The sequence below is a fragment of the Xiphophorus couchianus genome, chromosome 18 (assembly GCF_001444195.1).
Source record: "Xiphophorus couchianus chromosome 18, X_couchianus-1.0, whole genome shotgun sequence".
NCBI lineage: Eukaryota > Metazoa > Chordata > Actinopteri > Cyprinodontiformes > Poeciliidae > Xiphophorus > Xiphophorus couchianus.
Window position 1 is genome coordinate 9503335 of NC_040245.1, and position 16265 is coordinate 9519599.

A 16265-nucleotide genomic window follows, 5' to 3' on the forward strand; every position below is an offset into this window, starting at 1 on the left:
AAAACGTGTATACATACCAGCACCTATGAACAATTTATAAAGACCAACTAACTAAACAGTTATGTTTTTGAGAATATCAATTTAAAGAAAAAGTTTGATTAAATCATTTATATCCTTTGTAATTAATGCAACACTTTTTATTTGCTGGGAGGCCTCCTTTCTACAGATTCTCCCTCAGTTTGAAATCGGGAGTCAAGCTTGGCCACCATCACATCAACACTTCCAGTAAAAAGAAACATATCAGAAAACTTAAGACTAAGCGATATTAATCATTCAGAGATCACTGTATGCACTTTGTGTCACATAAAAGCCCCCCAAAACACTAAAATTTGTGTTTGAAATGTGAAAAAGTTCAATGGGTATGAATACTGTAGTCTGCTTTCCCACTCAAAGACTCTCCATCTGCTGATTGGTTCAGACCATCTGTTGCTTCACCGCATGGTAAGTGATAAGATTTGTTTCAGTCGAGTTAGAAGGAATGCCGGCACACCTGTCAGACTTCATTTTCAAGATGGATTGCCTTCTGCGCAGGTTACTTTAATTTAACGCTTCGCTGACTGCAAAAGTTTCCCTTTGAGAAGCCAATAAGACATCAACAGATTCAGTGAAAATGCTGAATTAGGCCACATGAAAAAGATGCACTCAGAAGAGAGCTCAGCCAGACATCAGAATGCTTTTATTTGACGTTTCAAAGCAACGGATCAAAGATTATTGAGTCTTTGATGCACCTGAGTTTCTATGGAAAGCTACCACACCGACTACAACCGGGACCAGGTTACATTAAGCAATATCATTCAGTCGATTAATTCTGTCCTATTCAGATCTTATTGAAGGCAGCCACATCCACAGATTGAACGTATTCCTCGAAAGCAGTGATGGCTTCCTCCAGCAGATCCGTGCCCACTTTATCGTCCTCCACTACGCACCCTATCTGGAGCTTCTTGATCCCGTAGCCCACTGGCACCAGCTTGGACTGCCCCCACAGCAGGCCCTCCATAGCGACGCTACGGACGCACTCTTCCATCTTGGCCATGTCCGTCTCGTCATCCCACGGCTTAACATCGAGGAGGATGGAGGACTTGGCGACAAGCGCCGGCTTCTTAGACTTCTTGGCGGCATACTCGGACAGGCGCTGCTCTCGGATCCGAGCTGCCTCTGCGCTCTCTTCGTCGTCGTCGGAACCGAAAAGGTTCATGTCATCTTCGCTTGTGTTGTTTGGGGAGGCAGGCGAAGTGGGTGGGAGAACAAACTGACTCCTGGCTGACGGGAGCCGCGCTCTCTCCGTCTGGAAGGACTTGATGTGGCAGTACCATCGCCGGAGGTGGCAGAAAGCCTGCGAGGGCGGAGAAGGGATGGCATCGAACACTGCGGCGTCAGCTTGGGACACCGTGAAACCCTCTATGTAGCTTCTGTCTGTCAGGAAATCATTAAGCGCCTTGAGGCCTGCCTGTGAGCTCAAATCGCCAAACACCGTTTTAGTTGAAGGCAGGCGAGATGGCAGAGTTGGCTGGGATTGGCTGGGAGCTGGAAACGGGTGCTTGAAGGTTTCCTGCATGGGAACGTCATGTGTGAGGAGGATTTCAGCAGTGTGGCCACTGAAAGAATCAAAGCAACACATAATAAGTCACTGAGTTTATTCACCATGCACCAATGATTGCGTGAGAAGCCAAAATTAAGGGCATGCATGCATGCATGCAAAACCCACACAGACTCACAAACACAAAGAAGTCTTGTTAATTTTTAATTAATGAAAACAGTCGTGTTATTTAAAAACCACTGAATCAACACTACAAAGCTGTACACTCTGGTTGGTTCATGCACAAATTACATAGACGACCAAAATCACATCCCATAAACACAAAACCACATAAACTACATATCTGGTTGATTTAGCAACTCATGAATATTTGGTAGACGTTTAAGAAGGTGAAATCACAGGAAAGGTTCGAGGTCCATCTCCAAAGCAGAGCAGGGCATGGTCAGATCGAAGCGGCTTATGACGTCGGGGTGAAGGACTCCGAGACGCCCTACACTCGTCCCACGGGCAAAGATCTCAGCACAGCGACCCGGGAAGAAGGTGGAATCTGAAAGAAACGTTTTTAAAAAATTTAAACTTGGAAAAACATATCAGAAAAAGACCAAAAGTTTTTACAGGTGTATTTTAACAACTCCTTTTTGTATAAAAGCAGCTCAAAGAAATCCAGCTCAATGGGAGAAATTTCAGACGGAGCACTGAAGAGAGATGAGAATCGTGAAAGAAGGCAGTGTTCCAGTAGCTCATTGTCTGCTGGCTTCATCTTGTCCAAGAATAGCCTTGAGGTGTGCTAAGGATTATTGTCCTGGTGGAACAGCAAAATATCTCCAAGTTTCAACGATAAGGTTTAGATTTAAGGTAAATTTTAGAAACATGGGTTTCGGCTACCACTGGATCAAAAGCATGACTTTCAGTCACTAAGAGATTATTTTTGACACTGTGGCCAAACAACTCCATCTTTATCATAAAACCTCTCTCTATAAAGGTTGAATATTCAAAACAATATACAATTTAGAGTTTCAACATTGAGCTTCTGTCATGGCCTCAACGTCAGCCCAATTGAAAAATTTGTGGAATTATTTCTGAAAAAATAATGCAACTCGCTATGGGATATTTCACTAAATATTAGTGGGACTGGATGCATATATGTGTGATTTTGACCCTTTTTGAATAAGAGAAAATCCAAAATAAATTTTACATTTTAATCATCCTTGTTTTTAAGAATGACTGAAACATGGTTATTATGTATATTTATCTAATCCACCATCAGTGGTCTCTATTATCTGCCAGTTTTTACTGCTGCCATTTGTCTCTCTTAGATGATTTTCCCTTTGAAAAACAAGGATTTCTTCCACATCACAGATGTGTGAGTAAATCACAGAGTGTGGGTGAAACTGTTCGGTTCAGGCTTAATGATCATCATTTGTTCGCCCACGTTCATCATCAACTCTCAGCTCTTCCGGACCCCAAAACGAGGCACAACTTCCTGTGTGCCACAAAACTCCCAGATAAAAATCGGCGTACTCCATAAGTCCTCATAGACTCCAGTCATATTCAAACCTGAATGCTCAATTTTTTCGCAAACAGACTTGTCAAGAGATGACAGAAAGCAGTGGTTACTACAGTAACCCCCCCCCTTTTTCCACACGTACATAAACGTGGCATGCTCCCATAATGCCTTGCTTCTTCCCACGCTGTCTTGCTAATGGGTTCCAGAGCCCACAGCCTGGACATTCACTCATCACCGTGGGGGAATAATAAGAGTACCAGAGCGAGAGAGGATGACACAACGGCAGGGTAATTCTACCTCTCACTTTAGTCCCATGTCCATTAGCAGGACTACATCAGTGGGGTTGCTTGCGTTGGCAAGCACGTCATTAGCTTGCACCATAAATGGGAAGCCATGGCAACTATATAAATAGTACTGGGTATATCCTAAATAACAAAGCAGTCAATGAAAATCCTCCACTGGAGCCTGGCAACATTCCACACACTTCTCCATCTTTCAGGAGCAGAAACGGCAAGCGGATCGATTATTTCCCAGCTGATGGTGCTGTTGGATTTGAGACTATTAAACAAAAATCCTATTTTCACTTTAGAACAACTCTTGCTAGAGCTGCAAACGGGCAACTTCAGGTTAGAAATAATAGACAATTAACTGAAGTATTTGCTATGACTTGAAGTAAAATAGGAGGAACGTTTTATAGAAAGACCTAAAACAGTTTTTTAGTAGCACTTAATGCAGACGTAAATAGTCAGTCCTTGTTCCTTGTTAGAAAAAATAAGGGAGCTTGAAAGTCTTTCTGCCATAATTTGCTTTCACTCAAAAATAGCAATTACAAAAAATAGAGAAATGGACACAATATATGATGTAATTTGCCTCTGGATGTTTCTATGCTTGTTCAGACTTTCTGGTTCAAGTCTTATTTAAGAAAGAAACTTTGAGTCAGTGTGTAAGTTTCCATCAAAGTTGACAAAAATCCCATGCGGTGTACCCCAAGGTTCCAGCTTGGGGCCCCTGCTATTTAACAAATAAGACAAATAACCATAGTTATGCAGATGATGCACAGCTCTACATTACATTATCACCAGGCAGCTGAAGCAATCCAAGAATTGAACAGATACTTAGAACAAATCAATGCGTGGATGTGCCATAACTTTCTCCAGCTGAACAGAAATAAGTACCAACAGTGGTACCTGTACCACAACTTGAGAAACACTGATCTGAAGAATACCATATCTTAGGCTTGAATGAGCATGACGGATATGTTCAACAATTGTTTCTTTTGGTGAGACTAACCATTTTTATTTTCTCCTAAAATTTTACATTCTATTTGAGTTCGAATATAAACCTTCTATGTTCTGGATACATTTCAAATAATGGAACTCATCCATTTTTTTAATCAAGAGTATTCATTGAGCCACATTTTAATCACACAAACTGTGACAACAGCAAATCGATATCTGAACAAATAAAAGACTTGCTCCAGGTCAAAGTCCCTGCCTTGACAAATGGACCGGGTCTTTGCATTGGACACAGTTGTTAGGTGAAACATGGGCATCTGTCTCCTAAGTGATTCTGTCTGACTGTGGATCCCTCGGCTCGTCATCCCCTTTCTCCAGGTTTGGAAACGGAAGCCAACCTGACACGGACTCCCCTGGAGGGGTCCTGCCTCGCCCTTTGGATGGACATATCGTGAGGATGCCTGAATGATTATCTGGGGTCATGACCTTGTAAAGGGGCTAAGGACACGCTGGCATATGTGGGGAGGCGCTAAAGGTGCAGAGTGCGTGTGGAAAAGTGAGAAAGAAAATTGTGTGCTGCGTTTCTGTCCCACTGCTGAGCACTGCAATGGCTGACGTGACTCCCATGCCCGATCTCCACACTGCAGGCGGTGCACACTCCTCCAGGCTTACGTCGCACTGTCACAATCTTTGGTCTCCTCTCATATTCTCCTCCACCTTCCTTAACTGCCTTCCCTGTATCCTCTCATCTCTCATCCAGTGATACTCAAGCGCATTGATTTGCAGTCTGAATGGGCCGTCTGAGACCGGAAGGATCTCCGACAGGGCGACCTTGGAGGCAGGCAAGGCAAGGGATGAAGAGAGTAAAAGGTAGGTAGAGATGGAGAAAAGGAGATGAGTGAGAAATCCAACACTGCGATGGATTTCACCATCGCAGTGCAAACAGAAGCCAAGACAAACACAAACCTTTCTGATTGCTAATTTCACAGGGCTGGAAGACAAAAATCAGCCCGACTCATTCTTCTGCTTTTTAAGTTAACATTCTTCCTCAGACATTATTGTTCCACCTCCACATTGATAACATTCATCCTCTGCAGTGCATAACTGTGGCCATGGGTTTGAAAAATCTTGTGGTTCTGAGTTTCTTACTTCATCTCTCATCGTGACAGACAGCCTTTTGAAGGTCATTCTGACAGATTTCATCACAAAAGGAGAAGGTTGCATTTTGGCCCACAACCTCATAAACATTGAAGCTCATGTGACAAGCTTGAGTAAATGATAGCACAAACAAAGTCCAGTGTTGTTTCAGTTTATTTGACAAACTGTGATCCAACTGCTGTATTGGATGGACAAAATGAGACCCGTTTTTGCAAAATGATGTGAAAATATGTATCGCAGCCAGAAGCAACATTTTTTATTCTAACTCGAGTTACTTGATACTGAAAAGTTGCTAACTTTCTTAAAATATCATAATTATTTTTGCTTTGCTTTGTTTTGTTCTAACCACAGCACTTACACAGTACTGATTTATTCACAGGGTTCATATATTTTATCCAATCAACAGAGTAGAATCTTATTCATGAAGGACAATTGATCCTCAGGCTGCAACAAAAGTCCACAGGTCTTTTTTGAGTCGGAATACTCCAGTTAATGAATCGATTACTCAATTAGTTGACGATTAGTTCAATCGTCAATTCAACCCAATTAATAGTATTAATCATTTCAGCCCTGCTAACATGTACTCAGAACAATCTCAAAGAGGGTGATGTCAATATTCCATCCTTTTTCAGAATCAAATTTCCAAAGTTTAGAATAATTTTGATCACTCCAATTATAATAAAGTACAAATGTTCCCAGTCCTCAGACTTTAAATATGGAACGTACATCCAAAATACTGGTCAGAGAACTGATGGAAGGAAGAACTGATGAAAAAATAGACATATCTAATTCCAATGTTTAACATGTTCCAACATGATAAACATGAAACATGCAAGTCTGAAAGAATAATCACTTTTTGTTTTTTTATCCCACACCATTCAGAGTCTGGGAAATATTTTCTCAGACTCCTTAAAACTACCTTGTATTTAACATGTGTAATAACCATGTCACGTTCCTAATTTTGTTGCGTTGGATTAACGTGTTAAATCATTAATCGGTTCAGACAAAAATATTTTCAGCCTGAGTGATGCTATGTATCTCTCAGAGCAAGCTGAGGTCAGAAAGTGACGGTGTGTAAAGAGCTGTGAAGGCTCCTTCCTGAACGGGTTGAGCTTCCATCTGACCATCCACCATTATTCTCCACTCATCTGAGCTGGAGTCCTGAAAGCAACGGGTCCAATTGGGAAACTCAGGGATCCCCCTCTGGAGAAATACTTTCCAAGTCTTCCAGAGAGTGTATACAGGGAACTCACTTTTATCCAGGATCTTAATTCTTCAATCCTGAGCCATATCTTGTGACCACATGGGGTTGGAACTAGAAGGAGGTGAATCAAGTGATTCCCTCTTTGTGCTGGCATTGATTTTAAATGACTGGATGCCAACTTGGAGATCCTCTGCCCATCTTTGCTCCTTAAACACAGAGCTTTTCATAAACGCTCTTCTTTTATCTAAATGACTATATCCGGCTCATGACATCACTTGGTCAAAATAACATTACTAGCCCCGTGTTGCTACTTTTTTAAAAATGTAATTGAAAAGACATAACAGGAAGCATCTTAAAATCAAACTGAATGAGTCATTAGGACTTTTGTTTGTAATTTATGTAGCCATCCAGATTTTAGGCTGCATTTACAAAGTAGACATGCTCACTAAACTACTTCCTCTTCCACCTCAAACCCCATCAGAGTTCACCTACGCTAAGCTCCACAATTTACCATGGAAACAGAAAGATCAACAATCCTCTCCTAACAACCAATGCTGTTTAGGGATTTACATAATCCCAACGAAATCTGCCTTATATCACATTTCTGATCATTAAATTAAAAATCTAAAAAAATCCCCACATAAAACTGTGTTTTTCTGTTTTAATGGACTCTGAGCCAACAGAGCACACTCCTTATTGGATGTCCAGTCCTAGTTGAGTCCAGTTTGCTTACCGTCTGCAGCCTGGATGTGGTATCCCTCTCCACGAGCTGCTTTCACCTCCAGCAGCTGCATGGTTCGGTCCAGCAGGCCGTGGATCACCTCAAAGCCTGGAGTCTTGTTGTAATAAATGGCACAGAAACGCCGACTGTTCCTTGCCCCAACATCTGGATGAATGAAACAATGCTTAAATTCGTTGACAGTGTGTATTTGTGCACCTAAAAAGCATTCTAGCAAAATAAAATGTCCTCTAAAAAAATAAATATCTGATTTTACTCAGGCAACAGCAACCCCCAAATGGGCAATGTGTCATACGCCGTTTCATGCTCAAGCATATTCACACCTTTGCTCTCATCCTTCAGCACCACATCAGATATCTCAAATAGTTTGAGAGGAAGGGGCATCTTCTTGTTGGCAGCTATCGTTTTCAGCAGGCCAGGAAGTAAAGTGGTGCGTGCCACCTGGTGGAGGAAGAAAAAAAAAAACATCGGAAAAGTCGAAAGCATGGCGGCAGTTTATTAAAGAGGAAAAGGGCACCACCCAGTGGAAGAATAACAGTACAAGTCGGATCGACATGGTTCATTCCGTTACAAGATAGGATGAAGGGAAGAGATTCACTGCAAAAATGTTTTTACTCTTTATATTTGGCTCATGTAGTCAACCGTTACTGTACAGCTGGGTGCACAATTATATGAGGAGATCTCTGGGCTGACCTGAACTACACTGGATGAACTTGAGAACGCCTAGAGATGACCCAGAATGAGCAGAAAGTGTCACCATAGTGATGACAGCTGTATCAAATTCTTTAAAAAATTTGTTTTAATAACATTTTATGCCGAGGAAAAATGATTTCAGAATTGACATTTTAAACTTTATGTAGCATCTACAACTAGCAATTAATTTTATAAATAGTTTTCACATTTTTAAATAGCTTTAAATGCGCTTCCTCGTACATTGCTTTGAACACCGTTACAGCATGTTCACATAAAAATATTTTCAGAATTAATTTTAAATTGTAGGGTAATCAGAAAACTATTTTATGTTTCCAGTCAAGTACAGTTTAAGTTTGAAAAAAAAAGGACAAATATTGATGCATCTCCAGTCAAATGGTAAAATCTGTACAGCACTCATCTTAAAGTTACATAGAAAACAGTTTTGAGAGACTTAAACTTACAGTAGAGGACAGATGGTATAAAGCAAGATAATTCTCATAGATGCAATTTTATTCGATAAGTAATCTGCTTCATCCTTTATCCCAGAGCGAGTCTGTGCTCAGTGAGAAACTCAAAGTTTGTATGTAATTATTCTGTGTTTCTGCCAAACTGTATCTCACCTGGAACTCTGCAGTCTTGGGGTTGGAAATGTGAGTAGCTCGGGTCTCAGAGATCTTTTTTCCAAGCTTGTCTGCTATATCTTCTTGAGAACACTACAAACAGTGAAATAATGACCATTTTTAGGTTTACAGAAACAAAAAAAGCAAGGTAAGGTTTATATTAATGTAATTTTATCGTTTTTCACCAGAGCAAAGGTGAAAGCCTCTGTGAATCCAGCAGCTGCCAGGTCTTGTCTCAGCAGCTCTGTCAGTTTATTGAGAGGAAACTGCAAACAAACAAAAACAAGTCTCACAAGATGTAACATTCTCTGGTGCTTCTAAAGACGAGTTGTTTATAGGAAACCAAAGCATGGCACCTGGGTGGCTATGGTGTAGGTGCTTGGCGTCGTGCGGGTGATTTTGTTAAACCCGTAGGCGATGGCGGCGTCCTCCATGATGTCACAGGCGTGGATGACGTCTGGACGGGTGGGGGGGATCTCCACCTCAATCTCATCACCGACGCCAGTGGGTTGGGAGAGGAGGCACATCCGGGTCAGGAGCTGAGCAATTCTCTCCGTTGATTCCCTGATGGGAGCAGGAATGAAGGAAAAATATCAGCATTTGTTTAAAAATTTAAAAAAAATTATTTGTGTTTGTTGAAAACAATTGATGCAGTACAATGATTATTGCTAAAACATTGAAGGAGTACCTACACTTATTCTTTACCAAATCAACATCTGAGAAGATTCAATATTTACTTGAAAACTTTGAAACTGCATAAATGCTGGTTTGAATGCATGTAACTTGCATATTTTAACACATTGAGTGATCCAAATGAGTTACCTAATGCCAACTTTTTTGTTGATGAACTCGCCAGACAACTTCTCCTTCCTGTAAGCCAGTTCCTGCAACACAAACCAGGAAACAGCAAAAACTTTTAAACCATGTCAGTAAAGTGATTATTGTTCAAAAGAAGAAAATAGAAGTAGAAACAGTACGGGGTATATGCAGGTCTTTCCATCTGGGTACACCACTTCAGCCTGCTCCACCCTGCAGAGGAGAAAAAAATGTATGAGAAATTGAACAATTTTCAATGAATTAATGAGCCTTTGTTGTGAAGCCAGTGAGTGTGAGCTTAGCAAAACAAAGCAAGCACAAACAAAGTCATCCAACTGCTTAAATCTGGAGGACATTTAAGGTTGCACTAAGAGGTCATTAAAAGATCAATGTTAATAAATAACTTTCTGGCAGCTGAATTTCGTTATGTTTCAGTAGGGCTGAACCAATTAATCGGATTAATTATGATGAAAAAGGCCATTTGCTGCGATTTATGTATCACATAATTGAATTATTTTTATTTGAATCTTTAATGTAGTTCTCATATTGTTAAAATGATTACTAACTTTGTAATCTGATCAATTATCAGAAAAAATCATCAATTGAACAATCAGTTACTAAAATAATTGTTAGTTGCAGCCCTACTTTTCAGCCATCTCTAAATAACAGATTTTGCAACAACTTTATAAAATGTACACAGCCTTGGAAAAGTATTTATATAAATTCAACTACAACTGAATCTGTGGAAAGTCTTAAAAGCTGCTGTTCAAAGATGCTCTTCATTCAGTGTGACTGAGCTCAAACTATTTAGAAAAACAGAAAGGACAGAAATTCTATGGATGGTTGTAAGTATCAAGCTAAATACAAATACACACTTTTTAGATTTTTACATATTCAAAGAAATTTTAATATTCAACTTTTTTTATTTCACTTCCTCAATATCTTCTACTTTGTGCTGATCTATCACAGCAAATCCTAGTAACATATTTGTGGTTTTCATGCAGCAATACGTCTAAAAGTTTGAGGGGTGTGAATTATTCGGCAAAAACTAGAAGTGAGAACCTATTTTAGCAATCAGAGGTGGCTGAAGGAACGGAGACTTACGTGAAAGGCTGAGCACAATACTCGCTGAACATGGTCACGATCATGTCCAACACGATCTTTCCCTGCAGGGAAGAACATGGCGAGGGTTGAGCCCGCTTCTAATGGCAACAGTAAGAGGTGATGAGTTTGCATTTGTCTTGTCTAGGTATTACCTTAGTAAGATCGGTTGCTGTGCACTCGATAAAGACGTTCTTCGTCTTTAAACTGATTTTTGAATGGTCCCCTGGAACCAAAGCAAACTTTCTAACTCAGTATTGTCTAAACTGTACAGTAGTTATGTTCATTTTCAAGTTTAGGTGACCACAAAAAAATAAAATAAAAAATCTCACCGTTGATTATAGGAGGCATTGACAGTACAATGCCGTTGCTGTCATAGATGACTGGATACACAGGCTTGTCTTCAATAATAGGGAGATAATGTTTCAAGTGACTGTCTGTCTGTGTGAACAACATGATTACGATTGGGTTAGCTGTTAGCATAATGAGCTGCTCTGAGAACCAAAATCCAGATATCTAAATCAGCTGTTTACCTTGTAGAGGCTCATGAGCTGAGTAGCCGTGTACTCTTTGGTCTGGTTTAGCGGTCTGAAGCAGATGTCTCCAGGAGCTTTGGCTGTGTAGGTGAACGGACCTGAGATGGTGTCCAGGTCATGGGTGCCAATGGCAACCAGGCTCCTCTTCCTGGATAAACACAGTTAATACTTGACTCAGTTAGAATAAATGAAAAGGATATATGTTTTTTTCTGTCTCTGAAAATCAGTTTTATTGGTTATTGTCTTGAAAAAGCCTAACTCGTTGCTCTACGTCAGCACTTTGAATTCATCTGTGGAGACTGGTTCATTAAGCCATTATGTTGAATGCTTTCCTCATTACTAATATGAAATGACAATTTCTCTACATTAAAATAAAAATAAAAAATAAAAACATGGAGAACAAAAACAACCATTCAAAACCGTGACTGTGATCTCAGTGCTTCCATGTTAGGGGTGGGCATTTATTTATCAGTATCATTTATCAGTTATCGTGATAAATTTTTTATAATTTTGAATTAGCTGTGTCACAATAAATTCTAATTAATGATGTAAAAAAAAAGGTCACTATTGTCAGGTCTGTTACTTTTACTATTTTTTCCATAATTTGTTCAACTAAAGTATGAATAAAGACCAATATATTTGCAAATGTGCAAGCAGTTTGGTGATACAAATCACACTTCTTTGTGACTAATGTCCTAAAGAAGCATAGTGAAAATGCATATGTTTTTCAAAAACTGTGTCTGTGGGGCTATGATTGCTGTGCCATGCAGTCAGAGCTGGAGAGTTACCTAAACAAAAAGTAATAACTACTTCTTGCTACCATTTTTACTGTTATGATAATAGTACTATAAGATATTGTGATAATTCCTATTGCAGGTGTTCCCGCCTAAGCTTAGCGCTGGCCAACAGTATACGTTGTGAGTGGATCAGCTCAGAAAAACACTACAGAAGTGATAGAAACCTTCACCTACTGCTCAGACTTCATTATTCTTCTGCACTGACCTGCAGATGTTCTGATGTAGCTTCTCCTGCAGCTCAATGAAACTGTCATAGCGCTCCTGAGTGAAAGTGATGTTCCTCAACACTGCTGCCACGGCATGGGGTCGCACTGCTGCTGTCTGGAAAAAAACACATCAAAAACACTTTATTCTCTACAAAAATTTAAATTAGTTGCAAAGGGAACTTCAGACAGCAAACCAAATCTCTTCTCACACACCTCTTTAGTGATGATCAACCTCTGAGGCTCCCCACTGTCTGGACTCAAGCGTCTGTATCGAGGCGCCTCGAGCCTGAAACAATGTTTTATTTGTATCAAAAGTAAAACAATTCAAGAAAAAAAAATGCATTTAACAACAATAATTGTTTGTATTCAAGTCAGAAATTCTTCATTTCTTTCCCCCAAAAAACCATTTGATTATACTGGATAAGATTCCCATTAAATGAAGTAGGGTGTGACTCACTTATTCTTGAAGACCTGTAGACCACGGACAAGCCCCTCCAGACAAAGCAGGTCGTAGCGGTTAGCTGGCACGTCGATCTTATACAGAATAACATCGGATGCGTCTGAAGCTTTAGAGTCGCCCTGCTCCTTGCTGATTATCTCCCTTTCTGAGGTCTAGGATAGAAACAGAGCAATGATGGTTTATAATTTTCTTCTTTTGTTATATTTACTCCTGTCTACAAATCATCTGTAACTTTATATTTTACTATTTGTTGAAAGGAAATTACAGATTCCTTGTATTTGCCTGTAAGCAGTTGAACAATTCATGTCAGTAAAGCTACAGTGTTTTTGTTTATCAAATATAAACAAGCATTTTGGGTTTATGTAACCAAAATAAATCACTTACAATTTCATCCAACTCCAGCCCAAACTCAAAGCATAACTCGTCAAACTCCTCATCAGCTACAACAAGAGAAAAATTGTCAGTAATAATGTATATGCAGTTCATCAGCCATCTGATGATGTGTCTACAGCCAGAAGAGAGGAAATGATGCAACCATACAGACATAAGCTGAAGAGATGTGATGCGTTTTACTTTATTAAACTAACACAAACACTAGCGAAAATTAACTCATGTTTAAATAAACATAAATCTACCCTCAGGTAGTAGCATGTTTTTCATAAGCTAAAAAAGTTATGGAAAAAACTGGACGGTTAGCTAAAATTAGCTGTTAGCACTCAATCAATGAGCTGACAGGCAGCAAGTTCAGCTTTTGCTATTATGCTTTCTTGCTTCTTTCAAAGTCTAAAAAGTCCATAGAATCAAAGACAGACAATTTATCACTTAATTATAAAAGCAAATGACAAAACTTACTGTATGTTCTGCCCAAAGCTTTAAAGAGAAAGTCTCTTTTAACCCCGACAGTCGGCATGTTTAGCTGTTAATCCTAGCCAGCTCAGAGGTAAAAGGACCCTACTAGTCGAATATAGCTGTCTGCTGCAGTGCCTGATTCAAAATCGCATCGCAAGCTATTTGAGTCCATACCGCCATCTACTGTACATGACTGTGTAATATATCCTTATCGTCCACCCACTCGGTTTAGTTTTTTTTTTTTGTCATGAAAATAAACACGTAATTCTTTCCTAAATATATAATTGCTGTCTTTATTTTCTTCAGTTCTCAATATTTATTTTATTCTCTTTCAGGTGTAAACTAGCAGGTCAACAATTTATAGTACTTTTGATTCACCTTTTCGTTTCCCAAAAGGAATTAAATTCAACATTCTGAAAGGAGAAGAAGGAAAAACGACGACAATAAATAGTACTTTATACTTAGGCACAATAATGGAGAAATTGAGAACTGCTTTGATTGGATGGATGGATGGATGGATGGATGGATGGATGGATACCATTGTAAAACAAGAAACAATTACGTCTGGAAATAAAATACATTTTTCCATTCGGTTTCTTTTCCATTCTTATCCCAGTAGAAAATATTTTAATCGGATGGTTTTCCAGGCTGAATAAAAAACCTGAACTGATACGTTTGTCAACATAACTGGTGTTGATTCATATTCTGAAGTTTCCAGGCCAGCAGGAATAGAGTCCAAAGTTCATTTATTCCTCGGGCAGGCTCTGTCAACGACAAAACGCATGAAAAGATAGAATAACCTTTATGTATCTACTTGTTTATACTTGTTTATCTTAAATACCCTAAAACAATCTAAACGCGCTGTCAGTGAGCTGCTGTAGCCTCTCTCATACACCACATTTGTGGATGATTATTTTTAAAAAGCCCCAAGTTATGCGTGCGCGTGACTGTCGTGTACATGGCCTTGCCTTTCTTGTGACCGCCAGTAACCCGTGTAGTCACCTCGAGACCTCCTTCTATCTATCGCTGGTCGGTCTCTAGCACGCGCCACCTTCACGAGTCCAATCACATCGCAGAGAAACCCCGACCTCCCTCCCTTCCCTTTCTCCTTCTTCCATCCCCACGCGACCTACCATCCACACGCGCGTTCCATATACAACAACGCGAACGCGCGTGGGCACTCTCGGAGCTCACTGGGCGCGCAGCATCCACAGACCGACGCAAAGATCCGGTGGGTTAACGGTTTCAGGCTGCGAAGAAAGCCTGGGCACAGTCGGAGAAACTGACCGCTGGTTGGAAACCTGCACCGGTGAGTTTCCTCTTCATTTTGTCGACTTGTGGGATGCTACGTCAAGTTACTAATAAATGACAGAAACCTACTAAAGTAACGCATGTTATACTTTTTAAAAATATTAATACAAATGTCTTTGTTTGAGCTCATGTTTTTCAATCGCTTTGAATGTAACAAACTGAGAATGTTAATTGAATATTAGAGAGAGCGACACACTGCAAAACGGGTTAGGCGGCCTTATTAATAATTGATGACAGCAAAACACAGATAAAGTCCTTCAACTTACGTCGTTATGTGTCAAATGCGATTTTTTTTTTCCTCGTTTCCAACTATGTCGGTGTACTAAGCAGGATAGACACCGTCAGCATTATTTGTGCGGTTTTGTTATTTAACTCCCAACTCGCTGTTTATTTTTATACTCATAAAACCGGAAGTTGTGAGTAGAAGTATGTGCATGACGCTTCTCTTTGCATTTGGATGTTGTTCCAGCTGGAACATCTGAGGCCCGCTGCTGAGTCCACTGTGGTAATTAGATCAAAATTACACTGCATGCATTTGGCCTCTCTGAAGTGTTAAACCACAACTTTTGGAAAACTTAAAAGCACAAGTTCATATTTCTTTGCAGAGTTTCTGATTTTGATAAAGTAGGAATAATTTATATTGGAGATATTTTTTTTTTCTTGCCCCTAATATATCTGCATGTGTTTGCAAGACAGTGTCCCAGTCTGATGAAAATCACTGCCAAATCAGGAGGTGTAAAGTGCAAAAGAATAACACAACATTTCATTCGTGTTGCATGGTCTGTGTCAAAGTTGTGATTAGACCTGAGCAGGAATGAGATTCACATGATGTCATAACTTTAAGTTAAAAAAATAAATCACAGGATCACAGTTTACACTCACAAAAATAAAACAAAACAAGACACAAGTATTTATTTTATAAACTAAATATTTTAAATGCTAACTAAATATTTAGTTTGAAATTGGGACATTTATAAATGAATGAAGAACATGAAAAACTTTGAAAAATACCCCCCCACCCAATTTTTCTCTTACAAGAGTGTAAATAACTCAGATTACTGGTGTTAATTTTTTGCTGGGTAATTTTAAAAGAGAACCCTGTCCCCCATAACTAACCAATGTCTTATTAGGTTTGTATCCTACTTAACTTTCTCATCATGTTTCAGACATCTCATTATCTGTTTTCTTGAAAAAACAAATATTTTGTGCCAATATGACACCTTTATGTATGTTTCACAACTCAAGAAATACAGTTGGTCGACAGTGAACTTGCATCTCACTACTCTTGATGATGTTTTAATGTGGAGAAATAACTAAAGTGCTAAAGTTAGCATTTTTACACTATGTTTTGCTATAACTTATTGATAGTTTGGCTTGTAACATATTTTAATATGATTCCAGTTGATCATGTGTGCTTCAGATAGAAAAATATGTTTTCCTCTGCTACATAAACTTAACTCTTTGCTTTGAACATACACATTTTAAGTTGTTGTTTT

The 16265-nt window shown here is 39.4% G+C and overlaps 2 protein-coding genes across 3 annotated transcripts in view; one reads left to right on the forward strand and one right to left on the reverse strand.

Annotated features, from left to right (window-relative positions):
* Positions 1–654: 654 nt before the first annotated feature.
* Positions 655–13598, reverse strand: farsb (phenylalanyl-tRNA synthetase subunit beta). The gene is made up of 18 exons (XM_028045025.1): positions 13462–13598; positions 12994–13049; positions 12607–12761; positions 12363–12435; positions 12149–12264; positions 11144–11294; positions 10943–11051; positions 10766–10836; positions 10614–10675; positions 9671–9722; positions 9516–9577; positions 9050–9257; positions 8879–8959; positions 8694–8786; positions 7704–7821; positions 7375–7527; positions 1937–2084; positions 655–1595 (listed from the first exon to the last, which is right to left on the reverse strand). Exons 1-18 carry the CDS (start codon positions 13517–13519, stop codon positions 818–820), a joined length of 2544 nt encoding a protein of 847 aa, XP_027900826.1. The 5' UTR covers positions 13520–13598; the 3' UTR covers positions 655–817.
* Positions 13599–14525: 927 nt separating this feature from the next.
* Positions 14526–16265, forward strand: part of acsl3a (acyl-CoA synthetase long chain family member 3a) — a 30922-nt gene continuing 29182 nt past the window's right edge. Inside the window, exon 1 of one of the 2 annotated variants that reach the window (XM_027999383.1) lies at positions 14526–14767. The gene's annotated coding sequence lies outside the window, so the exon portion shown is untranslated. The remainder of the gene's footprint in view (positions 14768–16265) is intronic. The other variant, XM_027999381.1, reaches the window with a different exon arrangement.

Coding starts and splice junctions, on each gene's coding strand:
- farsb (XM_028045025.1), bottom strand. CDS start 13,519: ATGCCGACTGTCGGGGTTAAAAGAGACTTTCTCTTTAAAGCTTTGGGC. Junction 9,578..9,670: donor GAAAGACCTGCATATACCCC/GTACTGTTTCTA, acceptor TTTGTGTTGCAG/GAACTGGCTTACAGGAAGGA. Junction 2,085..7,374: donor CCACATCCAGGCTGCAGACG/GTAAGCAAACTG, acceptor CGTTTCTTTCAG/ATTCCACCTTCTTCCCGGGT.